The 12,486-nt window shown below is 33.6% G+C and overlaps 1 protein-coding gene across 1 annotated transcript; it reads right to left on the reverse strand.

The window, feature by feature from the left end:
• LOC145621384 (wax ester synthase/diacylglycerol acyltransferase 11-like) lies at positions 1-4,546 on the reverse strand. Its single transcript, XM_081676124.1, has 6 exons — positions 3,537-4,546; positions 1,970-2,042; positions 1,697-1,764; positions 1,011-1,238; positions 597-734; positions 1-411 (listed from the first exon to the last, which is right to left on the reverse strand). The coding sequence occupies exons 1-6, from the start codon at positions 4,410-4,412 to the stop codon at positions 259-261; spliced, it is 1,536 nt and encodes a 511-aa protein (XP_081532250.1). The 5' UTR covers positions 4,413-4,546; the 3' UTR covers positions 1-258.
• Positions 4,547-12,486: the final 7,940 nt, after the last annotated feature.

Below are 12,486 nucleotides of genomic sequence, written 5' to 3' on the forward strand. Positions count from 1 at the left end.
CCATATTTACTTGTACTTCATATGTATTATGTATATAGAAAACGCTGATCAGTACAAGATGATCCTAATATTCTTCAAGCCACTAGAATCGGAGAAATTGTAGACTGATAATTAAATCAGCTAGGTACAAACAACTAGCCAAATCAATTAAATTGTCCTAATCACTTATTCTAATCATACATATATACTATATATTGGCGCGGTCTATAAAAAAATAATATATGTGAAGTACTATATAATGATGTGACATTCTCATATTTAAACAAGATTTATTTTGACAGAATTCTTCAATTCAACTAAAGATTCTCGAATGCACTTGACCAAAAATTCAGGGTCATGAATGATATCTTTAGCTACCATCACTTGTATTTCAGCCTTCCCTGCGTAGCTTACCATGTGCATTGTAATTGCCTGCTCATAAGAAGAAAAAAAATTAGATAAATAACAAATAAGATAATCGTCAAAGATGAGAGGAAAAGTTGTACTACATCCGTTTTATATTATTTGCAATGATTTGACATAAAGTAGAGAGGAAAAATGTCTAATCGTTGCATATAATATGAAACGGAGGTGGTATGTGGGATTGATTCATGTACTTGAGGTTGACTGGAGATGTTCACTCTCAAACTTTTAACAGGGTTGTCAGCAATCGCAATCTGCTCGGAAGGACCCATGATATTTGAAATGAGCAAAGCTGTGTTACATAAAACTTGGTGACAACACCAACTACCCGCCTGCATTATATAAAACCCGTATACATGGTTAATTGATTTGCTAGGACAAAAATTGTTAGAAGTTTAACTTATAAGATCAAATTTGTTTTACGTTACTCCAATTTGTATTATTTCATAAATACGGAGTATTTAAATATATTACCTATATTATATAATAATTGTACAAAGGTATATTTTATGATTCATAAATAATATGGAGTGCCCTTTGTTGTAAGTAATACAAAGTATGAAACGGAAGTACTTATCATAATATTAAAGAGTTAGAATTGAACTAACCTTTGGGCCAAAGAAGGCAGTCAACAATGTAAGAAACTTATAGGAGATAGGGGCTTCATATGAGATCTTTTTTAGGTCCATAGTTGCTTTCACTTCCTTCAAATGATCCAAAGGATGAAGCCCATTACAGCAATGTAATGGCAGTAGCATTAAGCCCGTTGTGTTTGCCCAAGATGATAACTCACAACTAGGATGGGTTTTGATCAAATTCACAGATGTCTTTTCCTGCTACAATTACACCAAATTTTTTATTCTCGAGAGAATACTGTCTTAACTTTTCTGTATTTTTTAAATAGTTCACACTAAAAGGCGTGTATGTAGTGACATAACAATGTTTAACTTTAATTTGAAATAAATTAAAATTATTAGTATTTTTTTTTTTTTTTTGAAAGACAAAATTCTTAGTTTATTGGGTTTGAAGAATGATTTTTTTCCTCAAAATTTTAACAATAGCACCACATCATGTGTAATACTGCAACATTGAAAAAATCTGGGTCAAGGTCAACATTTCAAGTTCAAATAAATATTACTTTGTATTTTGTTTACATCTACGGAGTAAGATATACGAGTAATTAAAAATTAAACCAATGTTTGTATTTAAAAACACATTTAGAATGTTTAAGTGTTACCAATGTTTACATATTTGTATGGAGTATAAATAAAACAAGTGTTACCAATAAACAAACCTGTATGTTAGAGTTTCTTCGTAGATTGACGGGCAGGATAGCAGTGACTTGAAGGCTTTGCCGCAGAGCTAACAAAAAACAGGACAATTGAATTTATTGACTTTTCGACTCTTGTTTTTCTTGGAGTAAAAAGAAAAACACTAATATAATTGATGTACGTAGACCTAATTTGATCTCATGTCTTAAGACTCTTAACTACAACCTTCAAATACTCGTTTTCTTTTCACATCCGGTAGTAAAGTAAAATAAATCGGTAGATTAAAAAATAATTACCCTTGGGTGATTTGTCATCTATGTACTTGGAGAGTCCATGTGAAATGATCCCTAAAAGCACATCATTCACAGTCTGCAGTACACAATACGAGTAATAAATATAGAGTGAAAAAAAACGGCTAGAGATTGATAAGGAAATAACACAGGGTAAATACTAGCTATAAAAAACATAAGCAACTGAGTAAGAATGAGAATGATAAGAACATTACTCGGGTACATAATTGATTGTGACTTTTGAGTTAGGTGATTGATTGTTACTCCGTATTGTTTTGCTACCTTTCACAATTCTGGAATAGCAGTAATTCAGGAATGCAAGGTGTTTGTACCATACTATTAAGTGTTATCTTGCGTTTATTGTACAATTTTGTACAAATTTACAACTGTATGTGTTACGTACTATACACATCGTGCCATATTGCAGAGTGAGTGCACAAGTATGTGCCTATATGGAGCAAGGATATTAGCTGTCACATGAAATCGTACTAAAGCATTCAATTATGTGAGTGAAGTACGTTACTACCTCCATTTTTTTTGGAAGCAACCTCCGTTTCTTATTATTGAATTTGCAACAAAAGGAATATTTCATGTCTCACACATAATACTATTTTATTGTACTCCGTAAATAATAATAAGAAACAAAGATGGTATATCATTTAAATATATACTACGTACGTTCTTTTGTCCCAAATTATTTGTATTTGACTAAACACCATTGTCAATGAAATTTCAATTAAGTAAAAATAAATTTAGTTTAGTAAATATAATTTCAGTTAAGTAAAATCAGTAACTTTTAAAATAAGGTAAAGTAAATCGGCCTAACCTGGCAACAACAACGAACTTAATTGACATTTATTTACAAACTTATCTTTGTTAAATTGAAAGTCAAACTAATGTGAGTAAATTGAAATAAAGTGATGATTAATACTCTCTATATTCGCTCTGAAATATCCGCTTAGTGGTTGTACGTAGCTTTAATCTTAAAAAAATTCATCAACTATAAAGCAACTAATTAATAGTTTATAAATACGAAGTACAAGCTGTACAACCTTTCAAGGTCCTTACTTAAATGGAATTAATATGACGCATCTTCTTCAAATATACTTGTAGTCTTGTACAAGTTTTAAACTAACTACTCCGGAGTATGACATTTGATAACATGAGCATTCAATGATACTAATAAGGTCAGCTAAAATACTAATAATGCGATCATGTGTATGTATGTACGCCCAAGTGTGTGCAGCCAACATCACTCAAGAGCCACGAGATAACTCGGACAAGTAAAAATTAGGTGATTAGATAAGTGTGAAGTTTAAGGTGTTTTTAGAGAAAAATTTGGACATTATCATATCAGATGTACATCATGTTATTTGTATCCACAAAAATAGTAAAAGAGATACATCAAGAGGTTAAACATGCAAAATAAATTGAAAGTACGTGCTTTTTGTTTTTTTTTTTGTTGAACCGTAAAAAATAAATAAATTGAAAGTACGTTTTAATGAATGTGAAGTCACTTAATTAAACTATTCAAGACGGGGGGAGTAAATTGGATGCATATGAAATTACTTACAACATTAGGAATGGCCGCCGTTTTGATAGACTTGAAATCTTCAATCTTAAACTTGGCAGTGACCAATTTTCTAGGCCAAAGCTCAACCCCATCACCACCACTGATCACACTATCCTTATCTTTCACACCCAAAACCCTCCATAAAAACCTCAACCCAAAAACAAGTGTAAACCACAAACTTTTAATTAACCCCAATATTCCTCCAATTTCCCACTTCCTTCTTGCATGATTATTATTATTATTGTTACCATCTTTCACAATATTATCCTCACCATTTTCATTGCTTTTTGTCTCTTTCTTTTGACCAAAACAAGAGGAAAGCATAGACATCATAGACACACCATCACCAATTGAATGATGAACTCTTAACACAACACATTTTAACTCCACTAATACATGAACTTCCCACAATGGCTTGTTTTTGCTTAGTGGGGTTGACACCGCGAGGTCAGCTAAGTATGCATTCACGGTGGCTTCATTATCGTCTTCCTCATCATGGCCTCGAGTTTTTGTAATGGTTGTGGGGTATTGGAGGATGAAATGATCGTCAATGTTAACATGGACTCTCTTCCAATGATCTTCACCATTAGGGTTTCTAACCAAGAGGCTGCAAAACCTTGGGTCTTCGATCATGGTCGAGTTTGAAAAGGCCTTTTTAAGGCCTTGTACATCAATTGGGTACTTAAAAAACAAGGCACAGTTCATTATTTGCTCAGTTTCCGGGCAAAAATATATCCTACCATAGGGTGAATTTAGGGCCTCACCTTGATCAATATCATTCTTAGACATAGTTCTAAAAAAAATTGGTAAAATTTTGCCTGAGTTTTTTTTTTGGGATGTATTTTGAGCTAGTGAATTTTGGGGATTTGAGCACATTATCTAGGTTGCTATATAAAGTATATGAAAGATGGGAGTAAATTTTTTCTAGCAGCATTAAATGTAACATCACTAACATGTAACAACGAACTACCCTCTCTATTTGAGTTGTTTGGTACTTGTAAGAGCTGTAAGACTTGTAATTTGTACCTTTGTAAGGGATGGACGGTTCATATCTATTAGTACAAACTACAAAGTGTACAAAAGACAAATTTATGCAAGTACATGCCAGGTAAAACGCGCATCATGTGATGACTTGTTACGTCATGTATTGAACATTTCTGCGCAACAAGTCTGATTGGACCTATAGAGAACAACATAATTATAAGTCTTACATAATCCAAATTTTAATCCACTTATGTGTACATAATGAAGTTTTTTGTGATAGTAATAAATGATAATAAAGGGAAATTATTAAGGGATTATTTCGTTAACATTAATCAAACAAGCACTAAAATTCCATTATAGACCGGATTTCATTACCGCCTTTTCTATTATTGTAAACACTAATATATGATATTAGAAGTAACAACCTAGGTTATAGACTTATAGTATTCGAGTTTGTATTGTCCGGATGACCCGGCCAAGTTAGCCAAATAGACACCCGACCATGCATGTTGTTTATCGTGTAAAGATTTGTAGTCCATGCATGTTGTTTATCGTGTAAAGATCTTTAGTTGGTAGTTGGTTTCTTCATTCAATAATTAATGTTGTTCATATATATAGTCATATTCAGTTATAATTCACCCTTTGCATGTTGATTTGGGCGATGCTGATCAATGCATGATAACATGGTTTGTTTGTTGACCTTAGCAAGTACTCAATAGCTAGATAAGATAAACCAAGACGTAATTGCATTGTTGTACCAGCTGGACATATTAGGCAGAAAATATCTTCAATTTTGAAGGCTACAAAGGTTATCTGGATGCCCTTTGAAAGTCGCATAAGTGACCAGTGTGTTGGAGGTGGTGTTTTAGATTGACTAGAGATGCTGATCGAGCAAGTGATCGTGAGTTGTGCTTGGATTGACTTTACATGAAATTTATTGTGCACAACTCAAAACTCGCACTCTCTCAATCCCTTTTTATTTGTGCCATGAATCCAATTTTTTATGAGAGTTTTTTGGATCAAATGGTGCAAATAATAAGAGGCAAACGGAGTACTCGAAGAAATTGACTCTATTGAGTAACTAAAGTTTACATAAATAAAGTAAACATTTATAGGTAGTGGCCTGGGCTAGTGGGCCATCATAAGTGGTGATCTAATTAATTCAATTCATAATACAGAGACCTACGTTGATGTTGCATTTTTCTTCGTTTTTCATTGTGCAGCTTTAAAAGCATTAAATTGTGATTCTTGTAATTAAACTAAATATCATGCAATTATAAGTGTGGATTATATTATAGCAGTACTTATAGAGATTGATATATGTATTAATGTATATGTGATAATGCATGCCACAGCTTTTATTTGCTGTTAAATATGATGGTTGTTTGTTGCCAATTTTCCATGCATGTCATTGTCTACCATAAAAATCATACTTATAGTTGAAGAGTTGATTCATGCTCAATGTGCTCATATATCCTCTGTAACGGATTGTTGCATACACCACTTGTGTGTAGAACAAAATTACTTAAAAAGCTCAAATCATATATTACGATTTATAATTTTTGGTCAAATTGTGTACTTAATTAGAAGGACGAGTGACCTATTTAATAATTAAATAAAGATTTACACCCCACTTAATAAATTAATTTGGTTTGAGTTGAGAAATTCGCAACCAAATACCAATCCAATGTAGCCAACCTGACCAGATCTGATCAGACTAGATTTGTCAATACTTTTTATATAAATCTAGGTGCATATAGAGGTAAGGTGTACACAAGGGAACTTTTTTGCTTACTTGATTTTTAATTTTTTTTTTTAATTGTTTTTTGTTTAAGATTGTAAAATGAGCAAAGGGACATAAATGAGTAGAAAATACCCTTTAATATTTTGCAAACGAGTGTTTATAATTTTTACGGCGATTTGTGTATAAAATCTTTAAATGAAACGGAGTGTATTTATATCCAAACTAGGGAGTGTTGAGGTTGAAGAGTGTTGAAGAATAAGGCCCACTATACTGCAAGATCGATTTCCTATAATAGCTAAGCCCATTTATTCATTTCAGATAATTTATCCTTAGTTTTCCACATTTATGGGACCTTAGGATTAGCTATCATTCTATCAACAATAATTGAAGTTGAATAAGGATAAAAAGTTAATGGATGATAATAACTAGATTGAATATGGCACTCCGTAATTTTACTAATTTGCAAGACATATCATTCAAGTACCAATAATGACCCCTATAAAAAAAAAAGGAAAATTTGACAATTACCACCTTCTGTCAGTCCATTTTAGCAATTACCAACTTTTATTTTATTTTTTTTTTTTGAAAATTACCACCTTCTATTTTAAAAAACATCAAAAGTTATCACCTTCTTGCCCCTCTACTACCACGTGACGTCATTTTGGGCTCATTTTTTTCCCTTTCCTCCCTATTTTCCTCACATTTCCCATTCCTAACTCGATTATCATCCCCCCTTTCACTTCTTTTCTCCCAAACAATCAAAAACACTTCAATTCACTCCTCCAAATCAAAATTGACGAACAATTATTGGTGGTTTGGGGGAAAAAAAGTGAAAGGGGAGATGATAATCGAGTTAGGAATGGGAAATGTGAGGAAAATAGGGAGGAAAGGGAAAAAATGAGCCCAAAATGACGTCACGTGGTAGTTGGGGGGCAAGAAGGTGGTAACTTTTGATGTTTTTGAAAATAGAAGGTGGTAATTTTCAAAAAAAAAAAAAAAAAAAATAGAAGGTGATAATTGCTAAAATGAACATAACAAAGGTGGTAATTGGTCAAAATTTCCAAAAAAAAAAGTTTCTAATAATATCAATCATCAAAGTATAATTAATTTCATCAATAATTCAAAGAATATATCATAAAAGATTTCACCCAAACATATAATTCAAAATGATATCAAAAATTGAATACAGAAGATATCTTACTATAGAGAATTGAAGAAGAATTGTGTATATTCATTAAAGAAAAACCAAACTTATATACTATTACAACCTAAGTAATACAGTTACAATAAAAGTAATAAAGGATATACAAGTCAAGGTTAATCCTTGATTTGATCCTTGATTTGATTATTCCTTATTACTTACCTTAAATTGTGTAAGATGAGTAGAAGAATATATCATATAATATTTCACCCAAACATATAATTCAAAATGATATCAAAAATTGAATACAGAATATATCATACCTTAAATTGTGTAAAATGAGTAGAAATTACGTGGTATATATAGTAGTCACACTATAGTAATTAGCTAGTAATAGGCATATTTCAATTCCATTACATCAATTTCTTTCAACTTCTTCTATGGCTGTTCCAAATTCTTTTGCTTATTCTTCGTTAATTACTCTCCTTCTTTCCCTAGGAAATCTTTTTCTACTCATCCATGCTATTAATAACAATGCTACCACCCAAACGACCAAAGGTTTTAGCTTTAAATTAATTCATCGAGACTCTCCTGAATCACCTTTGTATCGGTCAAACCTTACAAAAGTGATGAGAAGAAAGGAATATATCCAAAAGACCAAGCTTATACACAACTCGCTTGTAAGATCAATTAGCACTAACAAAACACTAAACCCTAACGAAGATATTGAACCAATTATACAACCACCAATGATCGTACAACAGTTTATATACCTTGTTGAAATTGATATTGGTATATTTGATGGTAAGCCAGATAGTAAAACTATTCATCTAGGGCTCGATACCGGAAGCGATCTTACGTGGACACAATGCGAAGGTTGTGTCAATTGCTTCCGTCAAGCATATCCCTACTATCCTGCAAGCCAATCTCATAGTTATAAGCCAGTCCCTTGCACCGAATGTGCTAGTACTGCTGAATGCGCGGATAACCTTTGTAAGGAGTCGCGCACGTATGGCGATGGCAGCGTTGTCAAAGCGATTATTGCTACCGAGTCCTTTGTTTTTAGGTCTCAAAATGATGGCCTGGAAGTAGATGGTATTTTATTTGGCTGTGGTTTCGACATGCAAAACTTTATACAAGGTATTGTAGTACTATCTCTATTTTTTAAATAATGCATCAATTTGTAGTTTTACACTACTATATATTTTATCGCTTTAATTAACAAGTTACTACATCCAATTTTTAATATTACCTATGTTAACTTTTAGTTGTAACTTTGGGGTATTATTTGTATTTCTGAGATATAAAGTACTCCATATTTCAAAGTTGCAACTAAAAGAAGTACGGAGTAGTAGATATATTTGAATTCTACAATTTTTGTCTAAGTTAAAGTAATATATTAAATGTCATAGAGTTACTTGTTATTGTAAAAATACTAGAGAGTAGAGGCAATAAAAAAAAAGGGGGGCTAGAAGTGATAAAAAAAAAATTGGGTCGGGCCATCCTTGTATAAAATTTTGCGTCCAAACTAAAAAATTATGTCAGGCTTATCTGGGTCAATAATTGGAATATTCTGATTTTTATCGGTCGGAATTTAAATGAATTTTGAACTACGGAGTAAAAATACATTTATAAGATTAGCCTTAGCCTACACTTTTATCTTTGTAGCATATTAATAATCAGTATTCATGACATTATTAAGTGGTCAATTATTATTAATTAATACTTATATTAGATCGATGATATATTATACGTACATTTTAGAACTTAATGGTATGCATAAGTTTTACTCCAATGATGGTACATGTATGAGATATTATTTAATTCGTGACACAGGTCAAGATTCAAGCAATATGTTTAGCGGATATCTAGGAATGGGTTACGGCTCATACAGTTTCCCAGAACAAGCAAAGATTTTAGTGAATGGAAAATTTTCATATTGCCTACAACCAGAAAAAGAAGGACTTCCGCCAATGCACCTTCGATTCGGAGACGATGTGATACAACCCCCAAAAGAAGTTTACACCACCCCTATGTTCAAACGTGCAGACCGAGAGGGCCACCATTACTTGAATCTCCAAGGCATTAGAGTAGACGACGAAGACCTAGACCTTCCTCCGGGTGTGTTTGACATAAAAAGTGACGGAACCGGAGGATGCATCATCGACACAGGCACACCTACTAGCCGCATAACCTCAGTGGCCTACAATATCTTCAAAGAGGCGGTTGCACGTAACATTGAATCCGCTAATAAGAATGTGGAGAGATTTCAAAGTCAAACCTCGGGGCTTGACCTTTGTTATAAGCGTGTAGGTGAGCCTGAAACCGTGAACCTTCCGTACATTACATGGGTGTTCGCGGGAGCAGCGGATTTCTTTATGACTTACGACGTAACATTTGATACGTTTGTGGAAGACGGTTCTCCTATTGTTTGCTTGCTTTTTCTTGAAAGTAACCAGGCTGTGGGTGGTTTGACCATATTAGGATCTGAACAACAGATAAATCATAGGATTATATATGATCTTACAAATGGACAACTACTTTTTGGACCAGAGGACTGCTCAACTGGTGTTTGATTTTACATATTAAGCTAATAACATGTAATTTATTAATTAGTTAATTATAATTAGTCATGTGAGATGTACGTGAGCTACATGATTATCCAAAATTCTAAATAAAAGACATCTGCAATTTAATTTTGTCATGCTTCTTATAGGTTAAGATATAATTATATTATGTTGGTTATTAATTTTAATTTTGGCGGACTTCAATATTCATTTACCAATTTTGTTGGTCTCCTGCGAATCCTAGCCATTTGGTTTTTATTTATTTATTTATTTATTTTTTAAATACAAAGTAATTATATGTGGGTCTTTTTAATTAGAAGATGACGGAACAAAGCCCAATTCTGGCCTGTGATTCATCATCATCATTTTTTTTAGTGATTTTCTTGATTCGTACTTGGGTCATGGGGGTAGTTACTCTTGGCGTAGTATTTGGAGCTCCAAGGCTCTACTTAAGGAGGGATTATTATGGAGGGTTGGTAATGGTCAAAATATCAACATATGGACCGACCCGTGGCTAATTGACGATGATGGCAGGTTCGCCACAAGTCCTCCATCTGGAAGTATTGTCAAGGTCAGTGAGCTTATTAATGTTGAGACCTTGGACTGGGACTTGGATATTGTGAGACAACATTTTAATGACAGAGACACTCGATGTATTTTAGCCATCCCCCTTAAAGAGAGCTGCCAGAAGGATGAATTGTCATGGGCCTTTTCAAAAAATGGCCTATATTCTGTCAAAACGGCATATATGCTAGGAAAGGGATATGATCTTGACTCTTTTCACAATGCTTGGATTGATCTCTGGAAGCTAAATGTGAGGCCAAAGACCAGGAATTTCTTATGGAGGTTTGGTACTGAGACGTTGCCAGTTCGAAGTCTTCTCAAATATCGTCATCTGACAGAAAACAATTTGTGCCCATGGTGTGAAAAGGAAGAAGAAACCTGGAGGCATGCTTTTTTTGAATGTGACAGAGTGTATGATCTGTGGTCCGGCCTTGAATGTAATGAGCTGAGAAAGTTTGAAAGCATGGATACAGCCTGCAACCTCATTGAAAGTTGGAGAGATGCTCCAACTGAAATGCGAATTCGTGGTGCCTATCTAATGTGGGGCATTTGGTTGGACAGAAATACTAGAGTTTTTCAAGGAAAAACAACCCCTATTGCAGTTTTGGTGTCTCGGGTTCGGAGGTGGTGTGAGGATAATGAAAAATACAACAAGGCAATCTATGCTTCCCCTGCTGCTGCTCGTCAGACTAGTTCGAAGGTATGGTTAGCCCCCCCTGCTGGATGGATCAAACTGAATACTGATGCTTCTTTATCGGAAGAAGGGTGGGTCGGAATTGGCGTTATAGCTCGTGATTCTTTGGGCAATGTCCTATTTTCAGCGTGTAGAAGACTGAAAGTGTGGTGGCAGCCTGAGATTGCTGAAGCGGAGGCTGTCGTATGGGCTCTAAAGCTGGGCAGACGCTTTGGTATTAACAAAGCAATCGTTGAGACAGACTGCCAGGTAGTCACCAGTAGGCTGGTGAAAGGAGCTGCTCATTTGACGGATTTGGATGCTGTCCTCTGTGATGCAATGCACTTGGGTACTGCGTTTGAACGAGTATGCTGGTCTCACGTTTGTAGGGAAGGAAATGAAGTGGCTCATAACCTTGCAAGAGTTTTTCCTTATGATGTAGAGCAAATTTGGGAGAGTAGAGTTCCCTTAGATGTCTCCCCTTATGTACTCATGGATACTCTTATTTTGAATGATTAATCTTTGCTCGCCCTTTCAAAAAAAAAAAAAAAAAAAGTTAGGGATGAGCTCACTTATGTGATTCTTCAGCATTATTGTGATGGAAATTAAATCGGTAATACTACGTATTTAATTTAGAAAAAATTGAATTTTATCACCCTAAAATACACTCTTTTTTCATTTTTTATTTTTTTTTTAAAATGGTAGTCATACTTAAAATGATTACCAATATACTAATTTTCTGTTATTGGCTGACTTTGATTTAATTATTAATGACAAAATTAATTATAATCATAAATCTAATTTTAAAAATATGGAAAAAAAAATTTCTTTCTTAATTTATGAAATTCAGTTATAATTAGGAAAATTAAAACAAATAATGACTTTTTACTCTTCATTGTTCATAATTTTAATCTTCAATGAATGGTTATAATTGTATGATCGATTCTCAAAAGAATGAAATCATTTAATCAACATATATCAAAATTATTGAGGTAGAATTAGGGGAGATGCATGCATGAAAATGTAAAATAATTGGTATTATGTAAGTTTTTATTGAGCTAATATGAGTAATAAATTAATTTAATACATGTTAAAAATAAGACCATTGCACCTAGTGGGTTGGCCAAGGGATGGGGAACTAGGATAGGATCATTTATGCTTATGACTCACAAAAGTAGTGTTATTAAAATCAAGGGGCTTTAAACAAATATCTCTCCAAATACAACAACACTCATCCAAGGGAGGACCATTGCACCTAGTGGGTTGGCCAAGGGAGG

The sequence above is a fragment of the Chenopodium album genome, chromosome 27 (assembly GCF_948465745.1).
Source record: "Chenopodium album chromosome 27, dcCheAlbu1.1, whole genome shotgun sequence".
NCBI lineage: Eukaryota > Viridiplantae > Streptophyta > Magnoliopsida > Caryophyllales > Amaranthaceae > Chenopodium > Chenopodium album.

Bases quoted from the DNA above. Each gene is read 5' to 3' on its own strand.
- LOC145621384 (XM_081676124.1), bottom strand. From the start codon at position 4,412: ATGTGCTCAAATCCCCAAAATTCACTAGCTCAAAATACATCCCAAAAA. The intron at 1,765-1,969 runs GTAATTATTTTT...GTTTTTTGTTAG, and splicing joins AGATGACAAATCACCCAAGG to CTCTGCGGCAAAGCCTTCAA. The intron at 412-596 runs GTACATGAATCA...TCTTATGAGCAG, and splicing joins ACATCTCCAGTCAACCTCAA to GCAATTACAATGCACATGGT.